Here is a 26,567-nt window from a genome sequence, read left to right as displayed (position 1 = left end):
TCCTCACACGTGTAGCCGCCATTTTAGAAAAAATTGCGATTCGTTTCAACGAATCGCGAGGAAATTCGGATTTGTTGCGAATCAAATTTTTTCTGAAATTCGGATTAAATTCCACTTCGTCAGCTTCGATTCGCTCATCTCTATTTATTATTGAATTTATTAAATATTGAACATATTTCGGTGAGTTATGCCTAAGAATTATATCCTACAATGTAAAAAAATATTCCATGCAAAAAAAATGTAACACTTTTTGAATGGAAATACATACAGAATTAGAATGCTAGGGGGAAAAAGACCCTGTCTTTATGAAAGAGAATCGTGTATCTGTGGGAGGAAGAGAAGAAGAGGAGGGAGGGAAAGCCAGACTTTTGAAGGGCAAACAGTTAAATTTAAAAACACAAAATTTTATTGTTCCAACAACATAATTTTAAAGATTAAGAGCTGTGTCTCTATAAATGAATCCTAGGCTAACATATAAGCACTAGTTTCGCATAAAATAGCAATATGGTTTAGTATCATACTAGGTTAGCGATGGCGGTAAGGTGTCCCACCTGAGGCGTTTCCCCCGAACCGGGCTTTCGCAGTGGTAAGGGGAGACTTAGTATTTTTCTCCCTTTTGGACAGCTGCCAACATACCACAATGAAAATACTCCATACGGGAAGACATCACTTTATCTTCCACTGCTGGATCACTGTCACTTACTTCTATTAAGACATATACTAAGTATCTACTAAGACATGGAGCGTTTGAAGGTGTATGGAAGTGGTGCGAGCCCTGAGAAGGGCCAGGGAGCAGAGTCTAAGCCGTAACCAGGTTTTCTCCAAAGCCTCCAATGGTGAGGATGTTGCGCTGCAGGTTACGGCCAGGTTGAGGTCCTTGGGCACACCAAAGTGGGCAACCACGGTCCAGGAGACAGACAACAATGACACAAGGGGCCACTGCAGGCACAGGGAACACTGGGGACACTGGAACAGCAGGAGACAGCCCAGTCATGTGAAGAACAAAGCCAGGATTCAGCAATACCAACTAAGTCATAATACTCTATAATCACTAAGGCTTCCAACTCCCCTATTTTGTTTGCCAGACTTCTAGCATTGGAAGGCTCTTTAAACCATTGCTGCATTTACTAGCACTGTTTGCCAAATCATTTTGTTTTGCAGTATAATTAGTACTGCACAATCCAATGTTTTTGTGTAACATGGGAAACTCCTTAAATTTATCCATTACCTTTCCCCCCAACTATCCCCAATCCACCCTCCACTAGTGATTGACCCCCGTCTGACCTTTCTGCCTCCTTATTTAACTGTCCCACTCCCCTCTATCCTAGTTTAAATATCCCTCCACAATTCCTCTAAATGTTTTCCCTAGCACAACAGACCCCCTAAAATTTAGGTGCCAACCATCTCTGGCATAAAGGTTGTACCCCAATGAAAAGTCAGCCCAGTGCTCTAAGAACCCATTAATAATATTATTATTATTATTAATATTATTAATAAACAGGATTTATATAGCGCCAACATATTACGCAGCGCTGTACATTAAATAGGGATTGCAAATGACAGACTAATAGGGGGACCAGGGTTGGGTGAGATGTCACCAGAGAGTATCAGTAAAGTAAAAAGGTGCAGGAGCACAGACAGAGAAATAAGGAAAGTGAAAGAGCAGGGAGACAATGAGTTATCAGAATGGGGAGTGCAGGGAGTAGTGCCAACAGAGAGAGAGCAAGATGAGTAATACATTTTTACAGATAATTGGGAACCATATGCGTACAATAAACAATGTGGCAAACTGAAGTCCAAGAGAAGCAGTCCAATAATATGGGTTCAAGTGAGGCTTGTAAACTTGTTCCAGGAGTGCAGGATGATGATTCAGTCAAAGGGATGGTTTGATGAAATACCAGTTTAGAATGGTAGCAGCAGCAGCAGAGAATGTGTTGGAGTCCAGGTAGATAAATCAGTCCAAAGGCAGGAGGTAGAAGTTGTAGAGAAAAATAGTATGTCCAAATCTGTTCCAATTCCTGTGTCAATTCCCTGGATTAATTCCCATTGCACTTATAATTTGGGCACTTGAGATTTGGGCATGTGACCAGGGTCCCAACATGACCTTGCCTGTTGTTTAAATAGAAGTGCTATGGGTTCTGATTATATATGGACATCCCTTTTCACCGGGACTTAAGCCATGCATTTAACTGTCTAAGCTCTGGCCACCTTTCCTGTGTTGTGCATGGCACAGGCAATATTCCAGAGAATATAACCTTGGAGGTCCTTTCCTTCAACTTTAAACCTAGTTCTTTAAACTGATTTTTAAGTATCCTCGATCTTCTATATATCATGTTATTGGTTCCAACATGAACCAAGACAGCTGGGTCATGCTCAGCCTCTCCCAGTAATTTGTCCACTCAGTCTAACACATGCTGAACCCTGGCACCAGGGAGACAGCAAACCATTTGGTTGAAGGGATCCGGGCGACAAATTATTCTATCAGTCCTCCTGATCATAGAATCTCCTATGACAACCAATTGTCTATGCCTTCCTGCACTGCCTTCCCCACCCCTACTAGATGGGCTGCTCTCCCGGCTGTTAGTGGTAGAAGTAACATTTAGGGTTGCCACTATTGGGTTTGCCACCCGCACATCTTCATATAGCTTTGCAAAATTGTTGGAGCAATCAAATACAGGGCTGACCTTCCTTTTCTGGGAGCCCTTACCACTTCCTCTAACTACAGTAACCCAACTTCCTACATGTTTACCCTGAATAAGCTGAATTATTAAATTAAATATTTGAATCTATTAAAACAACTTTTTTGGATTTGTAAAAAAAAAACAAAAAAACATACAACTGAAACTATGAACATCATTTAAACCTAGGGGTTTAGTACCTCTAAGCTCTAAGTGATTGATGTAAGAGTCCTCCCATTTGTAAGATAATAAACATGTTCATATATTCTTTTACAAAATTTTTCATTCGTTTTACCAATGTAAAAATATGAGTTTAAAAAAATTACTGGTGAGGTATCACATGTGGCATATTAACTTGGGTTAAATATAGTAAAGTTGAGTAGACGAATCCCATTATGTCCATGGTCATTAATCTGCTGACAATGATTGCAGTTGTATATGAGTCACCTCTTTCTGATCTTCGGTAGTGACTATGAATTGACTTACGATAAATAATATCCTGAGTTTCAGTAATAAACATATGACTAATTTGTATCCAATATTTGATGAATGTGTCTCCAATTATAGGTATACATAGTAACATTTAAGATTTTATCTTTGTCAGCTTTATCCCCATATATTCTGTTTTCATTATTTTTAGGGTTTTTAAAAAAGTGATGAAGTACAATTTTGTGATTTGGATTTCCAATGCGATTTTAGGTAGATTTTTTATTGTAGCCACAGTGTAATAATCTATTTTGTAGTTCTTTTACTGCTTTTTGAAAATCATTGTTAAGTGAGCAATTTCATCTCAGTCCTAAATACTGTGAATATGGAATACTCAAATGAAAAGAATGGGCATGGGTATGGAGATTTGTGTTGCCAGCAGTTGGTAAATAGAGTGTTGTACTCAACTTCCCTTCCTTGTATCTTCCTGGACTGCAATATTTGTGTTCTAAAATGCTATAAATTGCAGATTATATGTCATTGTAAACCTTAAAATATAATCATTTTCCTGTCCGCAGGCCACAAACTAGTTTAGCTCAATATAAGTACCAGTCCAGACAATGAAAATGACATCAATAAATTGTCTCCATATTAAAATATGGCTTGTAAATTGGCCAAGTTGTTACTAGCAAAAATATCTTTTTCCCACCAGGTACAGGTATCATATGTGGGGACACAACGAGTCCTTATTGCTACGCCCTGTATCTGGAGGTAGAGGGAACTGCCATAGATAAATATATTTATTGTGAAAATGTAATTTAATAAAAATTTTAGTAGTAAAATTTCTCCCAACTTGAATATGGATTTTCAAGGAGAAACTTACAAATAACTTCAATAACTTCAATAATAGAGTGAGACTTGAATATAACACCTCTACATCTACTGATACCAGGTGGGATAGAAAGATTATTTCCTTTGGGGTAAATATAAAGTGTCATGTAAATACGAATGTAAGACATGTAGTCTCTGGTACTGATCAACTAATTCACTTGCATTTGTTGTCAAACATCCTACTCTTGACACAATAGGACGGTCAGGAGGCTGTTTCAAATGTTTATTTGTGTCACGCACTGAGAGACAGGACCACTAGGGGACGTATTAAGGTGGTGCGAGCCCTGAAAAGGGCCAAGGCACAGAGTCTAAGCCGTAACCAGGTTTTCTCCAGAGCCTCTGATGGTGAGGATGTTGCGCTGCTGGTTACGGCAAGGTTGCGGTCCTTGGGCACACCAAGGTGGGCAAGCACGGTACCAAATCAACAGCCAGGAGGATAGTCAAGGAAAGCCGGGGTCGAGACAGGCAGCAAGCAAGAGAGGTCAGGTCACATGCCAGGGGTCAATAGCCAGGGATCCAGGAGACAGACAGCAATGACACAGGGGCCACTGCAGGCACAAGGAACACTGGAGACTCTGGAACAGCAGAAGGCACAGGAAAAGCAGGGATAACCACAGGCAGACAGGAACACAGGAACAGCACAGGGAAGTTGGCTGGGAACCAATAGACTAGACCACGAGGGGTTAACACAGGAGCTGGACACAGGAAACACTGGATTAGGCAGCAGGTGTACAGGAACTAGTTTACAGAACTAGGAAGCTAGGCACTAGTACCTTGATGCACTAACACAGAATGGAGTCTGAGAGCAAGCTAAATAGCCATAGCTGGTAAAGGGGCTACTTCCTGATTGGCCAGCGGCATGGACGGGGTCGATAAAGCCTGGAAACAGAGGCACGGCCAGCATCAGAACTGCCCACATGCGCAGGAGAGAGATGCCTGTGTTTTAGTGAGGAACAGGTACGTGTGACAATGTGTCTTAGGGAAAGCATAAAAAGTTGCTAATCTCGGTTGTTTAACATCTATTAAGTCATAGGTGTTTTGATTGATAGCTGACCAATTACAGGCCTCTATTATCAGCTTAAAGTATTCATCATAGTATTTTTGTACGTTATCTGGTGGTATAAGTTGGTACCACTCAGTTTTAAAGGATTTTATGGCACATAAGGCGGCAGTCCTCATTGTTCATGATTACAATATTCCCTCTTTTATCAGAAGGTTTTATTATTATTTCAGAGTTTTCTCCCAAATTTTTTAAGACCTGATCTTTTGACAAACTGTTAGGAAAACAACATTCAAACTAGAATTTGTCTTATTTCATTACAAACTGTTTTTACAAAAATATTGATGACCGGCATCTGTTGAAAATTAGAAAACCTAGAAGATTTAAGTTTAAAGTTAGACAAGCTTTATTCACTCAAACAGGAAGTCAACTAACTTAATTTGTAATCCTGTGTATTAGCCAATGATGTTTAATGTTCTTCCAATAATTGGGTAAGATCTCGGAGGGCACAAAACTCTCCCATGGTTTAAGTACCAAACATGGAACATAAATTGTGTCTGGTTGAAAAAATCATGTTTGATTCAAGTTCTTTGTTTCTGTCCTTACTTTAAAAAATAATTGACGTGCTAACAAATGAATAGGGACAGAAATGGAGCCCCAGTTTTAATACATAATATTCCTCTACTGATAGAGTATCGTGAGGGATTATTAATAATGCTTAATTAGTCTTTTCTACAGTAGGTTTATGTAGATATTGATATTGAAGAAGCAGAAATATTTGTTATATGCATAAATAATTGTTACCGGTTATTAGTTTTAGGAATTGCAAATCAGAGGTGTTAAGTGAAGCATTTAATGAAGTTTGTGGAATTGTAAACATCAAGGGTTTGGAACTATTGTTTTGTGTATTAATATTAGTGAAATTTTGCAAATTGGTTCCACACATACTCGAGTATAAGTCGATCCGAGTATAAGCCGAGGTACCTACTTTTACCTTGGAAAACAGGAAAAATTGATTTACTTGAGTATAGGCCGAGGGTGGGAAATGCTGCAGCCACTGGCAAATTTCAATATTCAAAATAAATACCAATAAAATTGCATAATACGGCCATTACAGCCATATTACGGTAAACATATACCAAAGTGAGAATTTAGTGGTTAGGGAAGGTATACTACTTATCGTACCTAACCACGAAATTCTCTTCAACCTCCCTGGGAGTATGATTCTGTCTACAAAAAGTGGCTTAAAGCGGTACAAAGCCGTACTGCACTCAGCCACCGTAGCCCCCCTAGCGTTCTAATTCTCTCCCTATTTCCACGCAAAAAGTGTTAAATTTTTTTTTTGCATAGAAATTTATTTTACATTGTAGGCCTAAGTTTTTAAGGCATAACTCACTGAAATATGTCTAATATTTAATAAACTCAATAATAAACTTTAAATTAAAAAACACAAAAAAATGTTAATCATGTAAAATTACTGTACAGTAGCATGTACCAGTAACCCCAGGTTCTCAGAAGAATCGTAAATCCAAGAATGGCTAACACTTGCAATAATGGACGTTTAATTGTTATATCATTAAAGTCCAAAATGTCTTAGAGTTGCTGCACTCATACCTAGAGTTGGTCGAATAGTTCACTATTTGATTCGACCGCTATTCGGTCGAATAATGCATAATTATTTGGGTGATCGAACGTCGAATTTGAACTCCATTAAAGTCAATGAGGGAAAATTTTGGGTTGTTTTTTCCGGACTGTGTAGAGCTTCTACAGCCTCTAAATACATTTAAAAAGACATGTCAAGACTCCCCCAGCTCTGCACAACACTGTACAAGTAAAAAAAAAATAAGAAAGTCTTTTTTATGTTGCTGGCAAGGCTATTTTATGGGGCGGTCAAGGGAACATGCCAGATTTTATACGGTCTCGGAGTAGAGGCAGAGAGGGGCACGAGGGGTTTCCTCTGGTCCAAAAATTAGCCACCAGGTTTCACCGCTCCGTTACAAGCCATACACAGGCTTCAGAGTACAGGCAGAGGTCTCTGAGGGGGGTCTTTCAGTCAAAAAATTAGCCAGCTACACAGCTCTGGTCAATATAATGCAGGTGAACTTCTGATGAGCCAGCTGATTTGAGTGGGTGGCACCTTTAACCCTGGAGCGCAGCTCGAAGCGTAAGTGGAAGTGCACGTCAATCCAATTGGCACAAATCTGCCAGTGTGGAGCTATAAAAATTCCCTTCTAAGATGTCCAAGGGCACATTAGGAATTGGGTACTCTAGCACTTCACCAGCTTTGAATCCAACAGACATGGACATATTGCATATCACTAGACATTTGGGGCTCAGCACCTCGGTGAGCCGAAAAAACAGGTGTTCCAGGTTGGTTTTTCAAACCGGTTCCAAAAGGCCGCTGCTTCCTTGTACTGTATTGGTGCAATCCTGAAATCTTCTGTACTCAGGTAGAGTATTTCACTTTTAGCTAGATAGATAGATAGATAGATAGATAGATAGTCAGTGTGTTACATACACGCAGCCAGAGGCAGGGTACCCTCCCTGACTGCATGCACAGTATCACACCTTTACTGAGAGACAGACACTCAGACGCAGTGTATACTGCAGTATATATTTTGTATACTGTGCTGCATATTACAAGCGTCCCCACTGAAGGAAAGTGCTACTTACACACATTTCACTTGCATTTTTGGTGTCAAACCCCCCCCCCCCCAATAAAAAAAGTCCACTTACTATACAAATTTACACTTTGTGAAGCATATTAGCTACAAGGTAAAAAAAAGGTAATGCTCGGCTACATGCCCCACTCAAATTGCTGGCAGCAGCTCGGGTAACTTTGGTGGCAAAAGGAGGGAAGGCAGTGGAGGTAAATCGAGCAGTTTTAGCTTGCTTCTTGGGATGAGGTGGTCACACAGAGCTCTGTGCTTTGACCAGGTGTTCCCGCCAGGTTATCGGGTGGTGGCTATTTAAATGTGTGCTCATGCAACTTGTTCCAAGTTTGGGTTTTTGCCTCATTTCAAGTGTTGAGCACACAGTTTGCAGATGACCATAGTGTTGTCATCAATATGGACATTAAAAAATGCCCACATGGGCGAACATCTAACTGGGCCGAAAGGTGCTCTGGAGCTGGTGCTCGTGGTGCCAGTCCGCGGTTGTTGAGGCATAGCTGTAGTGACAGGCAGCTTAAACAAGAAGCAAGCTTAAACTGCTCGATCTTCCTCCGTTGCCTTTCCTCCTTCTGCCACCAAAGTTACCCGTGCTGCTGCCAGCAATTTGAATGGGGCATGTAGCAGAGCATTACCTTTTTCAGGCTCCACCAGCGGTGAGCAGGAGCACGCATTGCTAGCAGTCAAGACCAGGCATCATTGCCATCCCCGACAACTTCTACCACATCGTCCAATCTTTCTGTGATTAGCATTAGCAGAATCCAGCGCAAGATGAAATATGGCCCAAATGACCCCAAAACAAAGCTAATCAATGTGGCAATTGCACAGCTGATTAGAGTTAGAGCTCCTCCCTCACCGACTGGTGGACTCTAATGCGTTCTGTTACGCATTCCTCTGCGCGAACCCACAGTACGTTATGCCTAAGCGACAGTATTTTGCAGAAAAATGTGTTTGTGCTTTGCATGAACACGTGCAGAGCATTACGTCCATAGCCCTGCAGCACTTATTTTCTGGCAAGGTGCACCTGACAACCAACAGCTGGTCAAACAACCATGGAGTGGCAAGATATGTTTCCTATACAGCTCACTGGGTAACTTTGGTGGCTGCAGGGGAAGATGCAGCTGCAGCAAGGCCTGCATACCTACCTCCGCCCAAAGCACATTGCCATGCAATCTTCTCCTCAACCTCCACTTCCACCTCCTCCTCTGATTCTTGTGCCTCAACCTCTTCCTCCAGGGACAATTTGCCATGGAGACCCAGCACCTCCCATTCGGCAGCATCTGTTCACCGCCAGCAACAACCTGCAATTTGCTAATTCGGTGCACAATTCGGACATTGCCACGCAGTCCTGAGGTTGCAAAGCCTGGGTTCCCTCAGCCACACGGGCGCAGCCATTCTAAGTGCCTTGCGGAAGCAGGAGGACATATGGCTAACTCTCAACAGACTTCAGCCAGCCAAGGTTGTGTGTGACAACGGGGCCAATTTTGCTGTTCATTTTGATAGATTGCAAGTGGTATCAAAATTAAATATCTGTATTTTTTTACAGAAATACAGAAATTTTCCTCTGCCTCTATCTACTTTGAGGCCTATATCACTTGTAATGGAGCTGTGTGATTCATAATTAAAAATGTGTATTTTTAGTAGCGAAATACAAACATTTTCTGTCCTTTTGGATAGATAGCAAATGGTATCAAAAATAATTTTTTTTACAGAAATTCATAAGTTTTTTTGGCTTTTTTGATAGATAGCAAGTAGGATCAGAATGAAAGAGCTGTATTTTTTTACAGAAATTTTTCAGTTTATTTTGATAGATTGCAAGTGGTATCAGAATTAAATATCTGTAATTTTTTACAGAAATTCAGAAATTTTTCTGTTTATTTTGATAGATTGCAAGTGGTTTCAGAATTAAATATCTGTATTTTTTTTACAGAAATACAGAAATTTTTATATTTATTTTGATAGATTGCAAGTGTTATCAGAGTTAAGTATCTGTATTTTTTTTTATAGAAATACAGAAATTTTTCTGTTTATTTTGATAGCTAGCAAGGGGTATCAGAATTAAATATCTGTAATTTTTTACAGAAATTCAGAGATTTTTCTGTTTATTTTGATAGATTGCAAGTGGTATCAGAATTAAATATATGTATTATTTTCACAGAAATACAGAAATTTTTATATTTATTTTGATAGATTGCAAGTGGTATCATAATTAAATATCTGTATTTTTTTTACAGAAATACAGAAATTTTTCTGTTTATTTTGATAGATAGCAAGTGGTATCCGAATTAAATATCTGTATTTTTTTATAGAAATACAGAAATGTTTCTGTTTTTTTGATAGATTGCAGGTGGTATCAGAATTAAATATCTGTATTTTTTTACAGAAATACAGAAATTTTTATGGCTTTTTTGACAGATAGCAAGTGGTATCAGAATTAAATATACAGAAATACAGAAATTTTTATGGCTTTTTTGACAGATAGCAAGTGGTATCAGAATTAAATATCTGTATTTTTTTACAGAAATACAGAAATTTTTCTGTTTATTTTTCTGTTTACGAATTCGGCCATATTCAGGTCAAACATTAGGACGACCCAAATTCAAACACCAACGCTACTTATAACTAAAAATAAATATCAGAGTGCAAAGGGTAAAAATGAAGTAAATTGGAAACAACTAATTCATAAAACTGGACATTTAAGATATACCAATTAAACTTCAATTTTATTTTTAATAAATTGGTTAATTTTAATACAAATATGTTTATTTAAATAAATGAAAACTTTCCCACCCTCTATGATTGCAAGTGATTGCCATACTTGGATTTACGATTCTTTTCAGAACCCAGGGTTTTCTGGTGTATTCCTATAACACAACGGGTAGATTGTGTATATTATTACAGCACTGTACTCTGAGGACATCTGGTGGTGAGTTCTGGCAAATGACGCCACCTTGTACTGAAATTATATCCCTCTGTGTATCCCAGCACTGTACTCTGAGGACATCTGGTGGTGAGTTCTGGCAATGACACCACCTTGTACTGAAATAATATCCCTCTGGCGGTTGTGGTGTGCGCGCGCAGGTTAGGTCTCTGCATAATTACATCGTTTGTTTAGTATGTAGGATATTATATATATATATATATATATATATATATATATATTTATATATATTATACAAAGATTTCTTTGTATTGGACTCAATACAGCTATTTTGTATTGAATCCAATACAAAATTATTTGAATTTCCCACAGCTCCTCCCGCCCACACCAATGTCCTCGGGAAAGCACGAAGATCATCTCTGCATTCGGCAGCTGAAGACAGAAGAAAGAAGACCGTATGGATGTCCGGAGGAGCTGCAGGGACCAGCAGGACGCCAGGGGACGATAACGGAACAAGGTAAGTGGGTTTTTCCTATGTTTTGTGTACTTTTGAATTTGGCGCCAGAGTTCCGGCATACCCCCGCTGTGTTTCCGGCTTTTGCAGTCAGCGTATTTTCGCCACAGCCTGATAACATTGTCATCAGAGGACTGAAACAGCTGGACGCGGGTGCCGGATCGGGTGCTTTTCGGGAGGAACCCATGCACATGACTGCAGTATAAGCCGAGGGTGAACTTTTCAGCACATTTTGGGTGCTGAAAGAGTCGGCTTTTACTCGGGTATATACAGTAAGTGTTGAAGTGGATGTAGCAGGAATGGGAGAAGCAGTAAAATCATGAAATGTATGTTTGACAGTTTCTGAAAAGATCTTTCTTTTTGCTTTGTTTTGTATTTTTTATTATTATTTTCAGTTTGTGACAGGGTTTCCCATGGCTTGGCTTGGCTTGGCTTGGTTGGAAGGTCTTTGATGGGGTATATGTAGCACCCAGGCTAAGGCTTTTTGGGTAATAAATGGCACAAGGAATATGTGCATTAGTCTGCCAGACAGTTGTTTTCTGTGAAAAGCCGGGTTTAAAGGTCCTGTACAGAAAGTTTGGGGGGGTCTTTGGCAACCCAACCCAGCTCCAGGTCCTCACCTAGAGCTATAGAGCACAGGTGCTTAATTTAAGAGGATCACCAGCAGACTGTAGGGAGCTCAGTGGCTTCCCAATACTTGAAGGGAAATGAGCTCATGAGAAAATGCTGCAGTGTAAGCCATTAGCGTTTTGCCTATGAAAATTACTTTGTCTTATATTGCATTATGGGTCAGAGGGGGATCTACGAATGAGGTACTTAGTGGCTCAACCAGGCTAAATTTGTTGTTTTTGTTCACATTGTGTTACTGGCTTCACTGTGCTTAAATAAAGTACCCAGGCAGGAGCCTGAACTTTGAGAAATTGACTATGAATTGCCTCCTGCCATACTTGATGGTTGCAATCCAAAAGGGTGCCCCAGTCTTCCATAGGGTTTTCACCATTTAAGCTGGTGTATGGTAGGCACCCTCGTGGCCTATTGGATAATGCTAAAGAGACATTGGAACAAGAGGCCACTACCCACAGAAGTGTGATAGAGTACATTTCTCTAATGCAGGACAGGATCATGGTGATTATGCTGGTAGTTAAGGAACAAATGCAACATGCTCAGGAGGCCCAAAGTCGGGGGTATAATTGCCAGCAAATGTTCAAACCTTCAACCCTGCTGACAGTGTGCTTGTCCTTGTCCTCATGCTAGACAGTAAATTCCTAGCCAAGTGGCGGGGACCATACACAATTATTGAAGGTTTACCAGCCTGATAAAAAAAATGAATGAACAAATCTTTCACATAAATTTAGTTAGGCATTTGAAGGGCAGATAAGCCCTCACAGCTATTACCCAGCCCCTTCCTAATACTCAGAGGTAACGATTGCTGAATCCCTGTAAGCATTCCAAAAGCAGGAGAATAGGGAATTTCTGCTAAGAAATATAAATGTGTTTTTTTAAGTTGCCTGGGTCAGCCTGTAAACAGGCAATGGTGGAGGTGGTCCAGAAGATTGTAGAACTCGGGTGATTGAATAGTGAATAGTGCAGCCCTATTGTGCTGGTTCCCAAGCCCAATGGGTCGTTGTGATTCTGCAAAAACTTTTGAAGCTAAATGCAGTTTAAAAGTTTGTTGTGTTCCCCATGCTGATTGATAAACTTACAGAAAGGCAAGGCCCAGCTTGGTACATTACTACTCTTGAATAAAAAAGGGATATTGGCAAGTACAGCTCACTGAGATAGGTAAGAGAGAACTGCCTTTTCCATTCAGCAGGACCTGTTGCAATATGCCCGAATGCCCTTTGGCTTAGAGGGGGCCCCATCTACATTTCACGGCTTATAGATGAGATACTAACCCCCACATCAGTAGTTTGCTGCTGCCTACTTAGATGACGTGATTTTCAGCAGGGATTGGGAAAGTCACTCTCCCCCAAGGTACATTAGCAGATCTCACAGCAAATCCAAAAAAGTGTTCCATAGGTCTGGAGGAGACCTTGGGTACACCTTTTTGAATCCCAGGTCAATAAGGTAGGTTTTTTTCTGGTTCAAATTAAAGCTTTTTCCTTGAAGTTGTGATCAATATTGAAGAAAGTCCCAGGGTAGCTAGTAAGGCTGCAGGATTGAATCCTTTAAGGGTAGGAGCATTTAGCAGGGACAGGTATTCCTCCTAGTGATAGAAAAGACAGCCCTTGGCTGAATCCTTGAACCAGAAAAAAACCTTCATTGTACCACAAGAATTTCTTATCTTTGAGAAAACTAACCAGTATCAAATAAATAGTGACTACATTTTTACACCCCTGAGGAAGCCAGAAAGGTGAAAAGCATCGGGTTACAAGACATGTTTTTTACGATAGCCAAGTGAGAGTTGGAAGGGGTCCTTGACCACCTGGTCCATGTCTGGGTCCTAAACTGAACACAGATGCTTGATTTAGGAGGATCAGCAGACTGCTGGTGGTTTCCCAATACCAATACTTGAAGAGAAAGGAGCTCATAAAAAAATGTGGCAAGCTTTTGAATAAGCAACCAGATTTTTGCTTATGAAAAGGACTTGTTTTATATTGTATTATAGGTCAGAGATAAATCTACCAAAAGGGTAGTAAGGGGCCCAGCCAGGCTAAGATTATTTTTTTTTTGTTTTAACTTCTGCAAACCTTTGTTGCTACAAGCAATCCCCCACATCAAGCTCACAGTTGATTTTGACTCTGGGGCTGATCCCTCAGGGATGCCCAACAGGTGGATCGCGATCTACAAGTAGATCGCAAAAGCAATGCGAGTAGATCACAGAGCCCTGCCTTTCAAAATAAACTCTACCACACACAGGAGTTATTAAGTCCAAGTTTTTATTGTTGGTAGATCATTTGACTTGATGTGGGCACCCCTGCCAAGGAGTTCTTAAATTCAAAATACAGACAGTCTAATATAAAAAAACTTAACTGATCCTGTGAAAAACAACTAATGTATATGTGTAGCAAAAGCTACAGCAAAAGAACAACAGGAAGAAACAAACATGTCAAGAAAAACACAAGACAAGATCCTTAAAATTTAAGTTACAACTCAATCACAATTGAATTGACAGTCACAATTGAATTGACGTCAAAACTTACTAAACTAAAAAAAAAAAAAAAAAAAACAAAGTATTTTTCTTCACCTACAAAATATTCCAATCATAATAATATTATTAGAACAAACAAGCAAAAACAAGATTTTTAAGGCAATAAAAATAAAAATTGTAAAAACAGTATGCTTTTATTCACTGATATAGTTAAAATTATTAACAACATTTTGCTAAAAAGCTTGATAAACATTAAGGATGCATTGTTCTTGCCATAGCAATACATACAATGCATAAGATGAGGCTATGTGTGAGGAAGTTAATAGTGGGTCATTAGAGGAGATATATTTTTCTAACAGGTCACAAAGGTAGGTGGGACAAGCGTTGTGGAGGGATTTGAAGGCAATGCACAGGAAATGGAACTATTCTAAGGTGAAATTGAAGCAAGTGTAGAGAATTGCAAAGAGGTAGTGGAAGAGGAGTGGTGGGAAGGATGGATAAGTCTGGCTGCAGGATTTATAATAGATTGTAGAGGAGAGATTCTGGTTAACGGAATACCAGAGAGGAGGATTACTGTAGTCCAGACGAGAGATGATAGGAGCATGAACAAAGAGTTTGGCGGTCTGTGGGGATAGGTAGGAGCATATTTTCGAGATGTTTTGAAAGTGAAAGTGACAGGACCTGGAAATATTCTGAATGTGTGGGTTCAAGGAGAGAGCAGAATTGAAGGAGACACCAAGACAACCTTCCATGATGAGAAGCCAACAGACAGCATGAAACCTTATGGTTAAACTGAAACCATAGTGGTTAAACTGAGTGGCAGTTTGATATGGAGATGTTATTTTAGAAAGAGTGGGAGTTAGGGACAAATGGTAGTTTGAAAATAGGTTGTGGCCGAGGTTACTGATATCTCTCAGCTATTGACCTCTTCTGAGAAGAGATTGAAGGTAAAGAAGTTGTGGTCAGAAAGGGGGCATTGTCAAGGTGGGTATGGTTGCAGAGTTTGGAAAATACCAAATCTAATGTGTCCAGTGTTGTTTGTGGGGTCGTTTGAACAGTTTTTAGAAACTGTAGTTGGGATCATCCACTGCAATAATAAAGTCACCAAGGAGGGTGGGCAGGTGATGGGGAAAAAGTATGTGAGAGCTAAAAGGCAAATTTGTCCAAAAAATGACCAGGGTGCCCCCCTATCTCCAATTTTTTGGACAAATTTGCTGTGGGAGGACCAGGGTTGGGTGAGATGTCACCAGCAAGCCACAGTAGAAAAATGGGTGCAGCAGAAAAGACAGAGAAAGCAGGAAGGAAGACACAGAGTAACTAGGTTGGGGAGGAAGAGAAGGAATAAGAACAGAGGAGTAAAACAGACATAAGTGGCAAACAGAAGTCAATGTGAACGACAACTGTAGTTTGGTGTTGTACTGTATGCATATATGTATACAAGTATATATGTACTAGTAAGTTTAAGTTCCAGGTGTATAATTGTTTGAATAGAAGTGGTGGTTCCAATTATTTTCCAATTCCTGGTTCAATACCCTGGATTACTTCCCAAAACACTTAACTTTTGGCACTTGAGATTTGAGCACGTGACCAGAGTTCAACATGACTGTACCTAAAGTTTAAAGCGGAACTAAACTGAAAGAAAAATCTCACTTACCTTAAATCCTGCAGATCCCTTGATGGTGCTGGACCTTTCCTCGATCTGATCCCACGCTGTCCTGGAATTCTTTTTCGTTGATGGGCACCACCTTCTTTCATCTTCTTCTTTGGTCTCCTTGCTACGTCTAACAATCTCGCACCACGCAGGTGCGAAATCGGGTGACGTAGTGCTCTATAAAGTGGAAAAAATGTGTGAGATCGGCACCTCTTTCCCCTTAGTGAGGAAAATGTCCCTTCTGTGCATGTCCGGGCATAGGCAGAAGTTCGGGCATGGGCAGAAGGAAGATCAGGACTGAATGGGAGTGCAGAGCCTCCCAAGATATCTACATCATGCATCCCGGGAAGATCTGCACTCCCATTCAGTCTTGCACAAGACTGAAAGGGGCCATGCTGCACCCTTTTTTAAAAAAAAAAATCTGATTTTTACTTTATATAAAAGGATTGTCTACCGTTTTTATGTAAAGTAAAAACTTTGAGTGTAGGTCCTCTTTAGGCCCTGGTATGGCTGGACTGCATCACAAGCTATTTAGACATAACATGTGGTATTGGACTCTACAAAACATATTTGAAATATTTGGAGTAGCCAAAAAATCACATTTCCAGAATATCAGAAAAATGTATATTATAATATAAGGTTAATCATTTACTTTTACATCTCTCGCTCAAACAAGGTTAAAAATAAAGTTAGGACACTTGTAGTTTGGTCCCTGTCATTACTTATTTACAGTATATATACACAATGTTAAAGTGAGCAGCAACTCACAATAGTATTTATGCTGCCATGCACTTTAGATATTCTAGCTCTAGTTAACTGAGAAAAAAGGACCAGCACTGCAAGATGTCTATGGACAACATAGGATGCATGTTTTTTATACAATTTTGATGAAATTTTAGGTAAAATATTAAAGGTAATTATATGGTTATACTCAATATGGTTTATCAATCAAATTATATTGTCATGATTCAATGCTAAAAAATTTTGACACATGCATGAAATTTATGGGTGAGACTCAACCAATAAAAAATATAAACACTAGGCGTGTATAAAATATTTCCACGACTTTCTAAAAATATTCTTTGGAGCGTAGGCTATCTGTATATATATTTAAAACCAAAAAACAAATTTTCTAAAGGGGAACCCATTACCTTGACTTCTTTTATCCCTCCTACTCATTGTAAAGATATCCACTATTTCTGGCTGTGGCTGTTTTCCCTTATTCTTGTTGTTCCAAGTATTCTGTAATGCAAAAGGAAGAATTACACAACTTAAAAGGAGAAAGATTATATAGCACGATGTATTTTCTATACATTGAGGGTAATAACACTACACAAACCCAGACATTTTGACCTTAAGGAGAAGAAGGTTTGTAGTTTTTCAAGCTGTCTTCATTTTAGAATGGTTTTAACCAAGGTTACATTCTCTACTTCTTCTGTTAGGAAGCACTGACTGCATTTCAATCATGTAAAAAATGGAGAAGGACCATTATTGTTTATGACCAATTTTGTTTTTTGTTTTGTATAACTATGTGGCTGAAGTTTGCTTCTGACTTGAACAAACATGAATTTTTATGACAACATGGGTAAATACAGTTATGTACATTTTCCCTTTTTTTCAGCTGAACGTAATATTTCTTGGGATTGCTCTTTTTAAAATGTTTCACCATACTGCTATACTGAAACCTGACACAGGCTGCCTAGACAACATCAAGTAAGTGATAATAATTTATAATTTGACATAAAGAGCTCTATTTCGAAAAGGGGAATCTGGCATTTCCACAAACATTATCCAACGGGAATCAATTACTGCTACATGGACTTGGAAAATTCCCACAAGGAAATGTATGAGGGAATGTCTGATTCCCTGTTTTATAAACAGAGCCTAAAATGTAAACTTAAAATGAAATGGTTTCACTCTAATAAAACAAACAAACATGTTAATGGTATATTTACCAGACCAAAAGAAAGTGAATTAGTGATGTTCACTTTTGGAGTTCATGCTTTTATGTTTTCTAACAGAATTGTTATTTAACTCCTATAGGCAGGTAAGCAAATTACAACCCAAGGTTCTTCCAGGAAATACCAATAATAACAACATTGACCTTATACAGAAATGTTTTACCAATACAAAAATTCTGTGAATATAAATTCTATTTGTAAGTAATTATTGGCCATGATGAGGGGTTGGGGGGGGGCTGGAGGTCATCAAATATGAATTCTTCTTGCGAACTGATCTGCCTTTTCTCATAGAAGATCGGATCGTTCAGTTCACTACACCATTTGGGTTCTCCCTCACTTTTGAACTAGCTGCATTTTTTAGGGTATGGTATTGTCTAGTTATTGTCACTTTATTGTCTATTATTAGGGCTGCCTTAGACTTGTATTGCCTATGTAGGTTTTACACAAATCTACATATTTTGTGTTTATTACTCTTGTGAATTTGCAAGTAACTCTTGCTCTTTCATGTTTACTCAGTAAAACTGACTAATATTCTACTGAGCTGATGTGTACAACCTTAACTTTTTCTAATAATATTAGGGGGATATGTATCCAGATGCAAGAACAAAAATGTAATATATTGCATTTTTAAAGATGGCTCCTTAAAGCCATGGTAAAACTATGTTTTATCTGAAGAATGAGGATTCAGCACAGTCTTACCACACATACAACACATTTGTGTATGTGTATCATGGTTGAAACAAAGGTGTCTGAGGACCTTAAAAGAAGAGTTGTTGATGAAAATAAAGCTGAAAAAGCTTACAATCTCCAACAATCCACAGGCAGACAGAATATGTATAAACAGAGAAAAATTAAGACTCAGAAGTGGTGGACCATCAAAGTTTACTCCAACTGCAAAGTGTGTAAAAGTGCAAAAAAGTTGCAAAAGGACCCAGTGTAAACAACTGGCATTGTCATTGCACATTGTGTATTCATGAGTCCACCATCAGGAAAACACTAAACAGCAATGGTGTGTATAGCAGTGTAACAAGGAAAAAGCTTCTGCTCTACCCCCAAAATAGAAGAAAAAGCAATGAATTCCAGCATAAGAACCTTATCCTATCTGTGAAATCAATCAACCAAATTTCAAGAGCTGAAGCTGTTCTGCAGGGAGGGATGGGTTAAATGTGGATGTGCAGAACTGACCAACAGTTACCACAAACATTTAGTTGCAGTTATTTATGCAAAAGGGGGTCATACCTAATACTGAGAGCATGATACACGTACTTTTGTCACACATAATGTGTTATTGAATATTTTTTTTTTTAATGAATATACCACCAAGTATATTTTTTGTGCTATTTGTTAACTAGGTTTTCTACATCCTCTTTGGAAGTTGTTTAAAAATCAGATGATGTTTTAAGGTCTTATTCACATAAAAATTAGAACATTTTAAAGGGTTCCCAAACTTTCAAGCATCACAGTCAATATGTGGGACCATGATATCCATGATTCCATATCAGTAAACCTAAAAACAGGTAGAACCTCTAGATTTTCTCTGCTGGTTGTGTAAAATGGTTGTCTGGGGCTGGGGAGTCCACAAGAGCAGGTTGGGGAGGCATCCCAATTCCAGGTCCCATAATTTCCTTTTTCCCAAAGGTGTATTTTTAGAACCCTTAGTGCTAAGCAGCAGTGGCTATATGTTATGACTGAGTCAGTCTGTGTTTTTCCTAAACAAAGATGTATTTGATGAGACCAGACAAGATTATATTTAGGCCAGAAGGCTGTACAATTTTGGTATGGACTGTCTTTGTTGATGACACCAACCCCTGCAAGGGAAGGTTGTGTTCTTTTTGCTGTTTTGCTTAATAAATACAGGCAAGGGCCCTAAAGCGAATCTGAGGGGTTGCTTCACTGCCAGCCTGCCATTTAATGCTAATCCCTCACATTTTGTGTTTCGGACATGGGCACAAAAACTCTATCTGTGGATACTGGCTGTCCAGTAAGTCCACTTATGCTGAACTGTTTGTCAACGTGTTCAAAATAATTTAGAGAAATAAATTAAAGAAATAATGCACAAAAAAATTGACAATATGGCAGAAGTACTAAAGGCCTTGATACAAAATAATGCAACCCTGCAGCAAGCGCACCAGCAGGCCAAAGCCACCCAGCAAGAGATCAATAGAGTTTTATAACAGCCCAGTTGGCTAGTACTGTGGCTTAGGTGGCTGCATTGGCCCAAACTGGGACAAGGGACTTACAAATCATGGCTGAAGGAGGTACAACAGTTGGTACTTTGGTTGCTTTGCCTGTGGAGGAACCCCAACCTACTCCAGGAATTCAACTGCTCTGGAAAATGACCACACCTGATGAGGTGCAGGCATTCCTTTGCATGTTTGAAAGGACTGCCAAGCAGAAAGTGTGGCCAAAGGAGCAGTGGGCAAGAGTAGTGTTGCCACTGTTAGTCGGAGATGTCCAGAAGACTTTCTTTGACCTATCTGCTAAGGATGTACAGGACTACAACAAGCAAAAGTCAGAAATCCTGTGGAGACTGGGAGTTACAACAAATGAAGCTTCCAGGTAAGGGTCCCCTCGTCCCAGCTGTATGACCTGGTACTGTTAGGCCCTTCTGCCAGAGCAATGGTGGTGGGTAAGCCAGGCAAACCCAAAGACAGTGGACCAGCTGGTTGAGTTGATGGAGTGTTACATTACTACTGAGGAGCTTGTAGCAGTCTTCACCCCCTTTTACCTCATTGCTTTGTGATAGCAACCATGTCTAGGAAAATGGCCCCAGCGGAGAAGCTCTGCCCACAGGATCCCTGTTCACTGGAGTGCTGATGGTGCAGTGACTGAGGGAATGTGCTCGACAGATATACAGATATCTGACTACTTGTCATCCCTTGGGCAGATGAAAAATCCAAAGACCGCGTTCTACAATGGTTCTTTGCCTGGCTTGCACACTGATATAAAAAGCTATTGTGAATCCTGCCCCACCTGTCAGATATTCCACTCTGATGCCTCATTTCCAAAACTCTTTGGTCTTATTGCCAGTAATTGAGGTACCTTTTCAGCATATTGCAATGGACCTAATGGGGCCTCTAGTTAAGTCTGCTAGGGGACATCGGCACATTTTGATAGTCATGGACTATGCCACCTGTTATCCCAAAGCTGTTTCCCTAAGGAAAACTTCTACAGGCTATAGCCTGTGAGATGTTTAACATGCTTACCTGCACAAGAATCCTGAAGGAAATTCCTTCAGATTAAACAGGTACACCCCATGTTTACTATCCATTGACAGCCTGGTGGAGACGTCTAACAAAACCCTTAAGGGAAAGCTTTAAAAGGTGGTTGACAAAGAAAGGAGATATGGGGACTGCCTCCTCCCTTATCTAATGTTTGCCAACCGGGAGGTCCCACAGGCTTCTACAGGTTCTCGCTCTGTAAAATTGCTGTATGGGCACCACCCACAACTACTTCTTGATGTGACAAAAGAGACATGGGAGAGTGAGTCCATGCCACATAAGAGTTGCACATAAAATGTTTCTGACATGCAGAATCATCTGGCTGCTGTCATACACATGGCATCTATCACGTAAACTTGATTAAGCCCTAGAAAGACCAGAATTTACCCACCCCACAGCTGCAGTAGTAGGGACCTCAGGAGTGCCACAAGTCAAAGCACCAAGACCCTGTGAGGAATATTATAGCACAGGATATTGTGACTGATCCTGGGGATAAAGGAACCACCCTTTTGAAGTTTTCAGCTATGTACATGGAGATTGCAAGGAAAGTTTATCACTTTGTCCCTGTACTAAACTTTTTATCTGCCTGCACCACTTTGTCTTTGTGCTATAAAACAATATACTAAAATTACTATTGTAAACATTTTATTAAAATAGTAAGTAACCTAGTATATTGCAGGGATGCAAAGACCCTGTATACTGGCAAGACTAAACAACCTCTCAACAAAAGAATGTACTAACATAGGAAAGCAAAAACTACAGAAGATATAGCAAACAAAATAGGGTAGTTGGAAGCCTTAAGGAATGAAGAGCATTATGACTTAGTTGGTGTTGCTGAATCCTGGCTTTGTTATTCACATGACTGGGCTTTCAACATTTCTCGTTATACTCTCTTTCGTAAAGAGAGAGTCAAGCGAAAGGGTGGTGGTGTCTGTCTGTATGTGAGAAGTAATCTGAAAGTGAACCTGAAAGAAGAAATTTTTGATGGAGCAAGTGATTAGGTTGAGGCATTATGGGTTGAGTTAAATGTGGGGATGCATAACACACAATAAATTGTTGGAGTCTGCTATAGGCCCCCAGTGCTAAGGAAGAAATAGAGAATGAGCTACTAGCACAAATAGAAAAAAACAGCAAAAACTGGAAATGTTTTATTCATGGAAGATTTCAACTACCCGGACATTGACTGGAGCAATGGCACTACAGGAACAGCAAAAGGGAGGAAATTTATGAATTTAATACAGGATAATTGTATAGTACAGTTTATAGAAGCCCCAACTAGAAAATATAGTCTGCTGGACCTAGTTCGTTCCAACAATGCAGAATGTATAACAAATGTTAATAAAAAAGAGAATCTTGGTAGCAGTGACCATAATATGATTTTATTTAATGTAATGTAATGTAATGTTTAAGTTGTAAACAGGAAGCAAAAACAGGAAAGATAAAAACATTTCATTTTAAGAGAGCAAATGTTCTAATGTTAAGGGCAGCTCTTTGTGACTTGTACTGGGAGGGACTATTGTCCTCAAAGAAGTCTGTTCTACACAAGCACACTGAAAAATATATTCCAATGGGTAATATGTTTATTAGGTTAAAATTAAAACCTATGTGGCTCACAGCTGATGTTAAAAATGCCATAAAGAACAAGAAAAGGGCATTTCAAAAATATAAAAATGAAGGATTACCTTCATCACCTGAAAACTATAAAGACTTTAACAAAAGATGTAAAAAGGAGATAAAATGTTCAAAACTTAAAAATGAAAGACCTTAATGAACTGCCTAAAATGGTTCACAATGGCTCAAAATTGATATGATTGAGAAACAGTTGAGCAAAATTAAGGTTGACAAAGCACCAGGACTAGATGGATTACATCCACATGTCCTCAAGGAGCTGAGCTCAGTTATTTCAAAGCCAATACTTCTAATTTTTAGAGACAATAGTAAAAAAGTTTAAGATTTATATTCTCTCTAAATGTTTAAGGCAAGCTACCGCTTTGAATATTCAACAGTATAATTGAAGGAGACGAAAGAAAGAGTTTAAAGCTCAAAGGTTTTGGATGAAGATATTAGTTATGTATTAATACATTTTGGCTTCATCCATAATTATATTACATACAAAGCTACTTATATACCCAGTGTCATTAAATTGTCACAAGACTGGGGTATATGTGCTAGACAAGTAACTTCTAACCAAGTTGGTTTGATAAATATATTCGTCTTAAATTAACCCAATGCATTTCGCCTCACTGAGCTTCTTCAGGGGAGTGATAACATAAGAACTGTACGGTCTACATGTAGGTTCAAAAAGAAAAACAAATATACAACATATTATATTGACCTTGATGAGGTCAAATTTAATACAAGTTAGGTAGGCATAGGTTTTTTTAAGATTGGGTCATATCTAGTGGTAAGTACCAGTGTAATGTCAAATAAAAATATCTTAGGTACATATAGTCAAAACTTGCATTATGTTACATGTCACACCGTTGCATATAGGTATAAAGCATACAGGTTGGTACATCATATATCCTAAAACTGGGGTGTATAAAGTGATGATATTTAAAGAAAAGAGAATATATTCAATATGTTGGGTTGTATATGTATGTGTGGATATGTTATGTTATAGGTAAAATGTTACATCTTCTATGAACCTTTGTTTGAGAATATGTAGGTATACCAAGGTAAAATTGTTAAAGAAAGAAATATATACATATATCATGTCAAGCTGGCTTACTTACATTTAGATGGTTGATAATAAATGATCACAAAAGTCACCTTGATTTAGGGACATAAATAAAGTAGTTTTCGGTAGTGATTAGATGGTAATAGGGGTAAAATACAGATGTGGTCACATAATTTTACTCGGAGGTATATGATACTTGTGCTATGATATAGATCCATACCAATGGGACAATTGGATGCAGTTGAACTTATACAAACAAAGGTAAAGCTAATTTACCCTGTTATGGATAATATTGACAAGGTTGGTAAATTCGTCCGTGTTGTAGGAAATAGTGCTGTAGCTGTATTGTGGTGCTCCACAGATGCAGATGACACCAATGTAATGGAATTAGGCCCATATAGGATGTCTATAATCTACAAGCAAACCTGGATGTAATATTTGATTGGGCAGCCAAGTGGCAAATGACATTTAACCACCCCTAGCGGTAATCCCAAGTGTGACTTGGGGTGGAAATAACATGCAAAAAGCCGTAAACCCCGAGTCACACTCGGGGTAACTTTGGGAGCCCCCCTTACCTCTGCCCCACGCTCCAGCGGCGATCGGACGATCCTGCTGTGATGCCGGGGCGCCAGTCCGTCAGGGGGCGAGGTCGGGAAATTTAAAAGCAGATTACCAAGTAATCTGCCAATTACCAAGATTTTCAGGCATCTAGTTGAGCAGTGCCTATGGAATGCCTACATTTTCTACAAAAAAAAAATCAGAGGCCTGTGAATCATTCAGACTTCATTTTGCAAGTTTCCAAATCCATAGTCAAGAACCACCAAACACCATCAGTGGCTATGAATAGACCTGGGCGTCGTGCTTCCACCATTGTCAACCCAGAATGCCTGACTGGTCGTCACTTCACTGAATTCATCCCACCAACCCAGAAAAAGGTAGCACCTACAAGGATGTGCGTGGTTTGCTGCTCAAAGACCGATGACAGATGAAGGAAGAAACACAAAGAAACCAGGTTCTACTGTCCTGACTGTGATGTTGGACTTTGTGGAGCACCCTGCATTAAAATCTACCACACCCCGGATGTCTACTAAAATTGTAAAAAATTTTTTCTAAAATCTGCATTTAATTTATAATATTATTTCTCAATATTATTGCACCCTTGTTTGGAATATGTCAGTGAGAAATTTTTGATTACATTTTTTTTTTTTGATAAAATACATTGTTGTGGTCTATTATTTCATTTTTTTTATAATTATGATTTATAATTATGTATTATATTATAATTTATGATTATAATATAATAAATAAATATAATTATTATACCTGGGAGTTAATCCTAAGAATTACAGGCCCACAATATAAACAAAAATTTCTATGCAAAAAAAATAGGATTGCTTTTTGCATCAAAAAACTGACAGAGTTAGAACGCTAGGGGGGTTAATCTAGATATATGTAGAAATGCACTTGGGGGCTAACAACATGCATGCTTCATACTGTCTAGGGGGAATACCTTCAGATGAGTCAGAAATGGAAAAGGATCTGGGGGTTCTGGTAGATCATAGACTTAAATAACAGCATGAAATGCCATATCTAAAGCTAGCAAAATATTTTCTTGTATTAAAAGAGGAATAGACCTTAGAGATCGAGACATAATCCTGCCCCTGTACAAAGCATTGGTCAGACCAGTTTTGGGCACCACTTCACATAGGAAGGACATTGTGGAATTGGAGAGAGTGCCGAGAAGGGCAACTAAACTACTAAAAGTAATGGAGGAGCTCAGCTATGAGGAGAGATTAGCTGAACTGAATCTATTCTCCCTTGAGGAGAGACGTTTAAGGGGGGATAAGATCACTTTGTATAAATATATGAATGGTCCATATAAGGAACTCTGTTCCCAATTATTCACTTTGAGATCAATACAAAAAACAAGAAGGCACTCTTTGTTTGTGTCTGGAGGAAAAAACTACTACTACTACAGATTGCTTTAAGAAAAAGCTGGATGCTTTTCTAGAAGCACAGAATATAACTGGGTATTAAAGCTTTAAAGCAAAGATAACAGTTACCGTTGATCCAGGGAACACCCGATTGCCTCATGGAATCAGGAAGGAATTTTTTTGATAATAATTTTTTTTGGAAGCAAATTGTACCAGGGTTTTTTTATGCCTTCCTCTGGACCAACTATGTCTATAGAGTTTTATGTCTGGGATATGTTTATTTCCCTTGTGTTTGAATTTGATGGTCTTTTTTCAACCTTACCTACTGTGTAACTATGTAACTTTGTAACTGTGTGTGTAAGTACCAGAAGAAGAATAAGAGACACAGGTGACATGGGGTCATGGGTCACAGGAGGCTGAAAGGGGTCACAGGCAGCATTGGAACACAGGGGATAGCAGGAGAGGCAGAAACAGACTGGAGGCCAATTCCTGCAGGTAATATCTTAGATTGTTAAAATTGAGAAGCAAGATTAAAATAGACTAAAGATTAAAAATCATTGATAGTATGTAATGGATATAATTATGGGTATGCTTGGACTTATTTATTATTATTTATTTATTATATTATTTATTGCAGAGCTTAGTTTATAGATGTCACAGGCTGTTCTTAATCCTCTGTCCCTAGAGGGTGACAGCCAACAGTAAAGGCAAAACCAAAGTGTAATACTAAATCTCAGAGGAGTAGCCAAAATAGGATGGTGGTCAAGGTTGATAGCAGATGAACTTAAACAGGGGCATGTAGGAGAAAGGGCGAAGGATGAGTGGCACACTGCTGTCCTCTTCTTCAAAGGAGAGAACAGCATTAATTCCCAGTTGATTGTTTATCAATCCGCCATGGTGGATTGTTGAATAGTGAGTGGGGACCACTGTACAAATGTCAGATTTTTGCCCAAGGCAAGCACAACAGTTC

The 26,567-nt window shown here is 39.0% G+C and overlaps 1 protein-coding gene across 10 annotated transcripts in view; it reads left to right on the top strand.

The window, feature by feature from the left end:
* The window catches only part of ADGRL3 (adhesion G protein-coupled receptor L3), an 857,880-nt gene that overhangs the window by 653,814 nt on the left and 177,499 nt on the right, over window positions 1–26,567 (top strand). For all 10 annotated transcript variants that reach the window (XM_072404919.1, XM_072404923.1, XM_072404922.1 and 7 more), the window contains one exon: window positions 17,423–17,514. In XM_072404919.1, coding sequence (XP_072261020.1) covers window positions 17,423–17,514 — 92 coding nt within the window. The remainder of the gene's footprint in view (window positions 1–17,422; window positions 17,515–26,567) is intronic.

This window comes from Pyxicephalus adspersus, chromosome 3, assembly GCF_032062135.1.
Source record: "Pyxicephalus adspersus chromosome 3, UCB_Pads_2.0, whole genome shotgun sequence".
Classification (NCBI taxonomy): Eukaryota; Metazoa; Chordata; class Amphibia; order Anura; family Pyxicephalidae; genus Pyxicephalus; species Pyxicephalus adspersus.
This window is presented reverse-complemented; position numbering and strand designations above follow the sequence as displayed.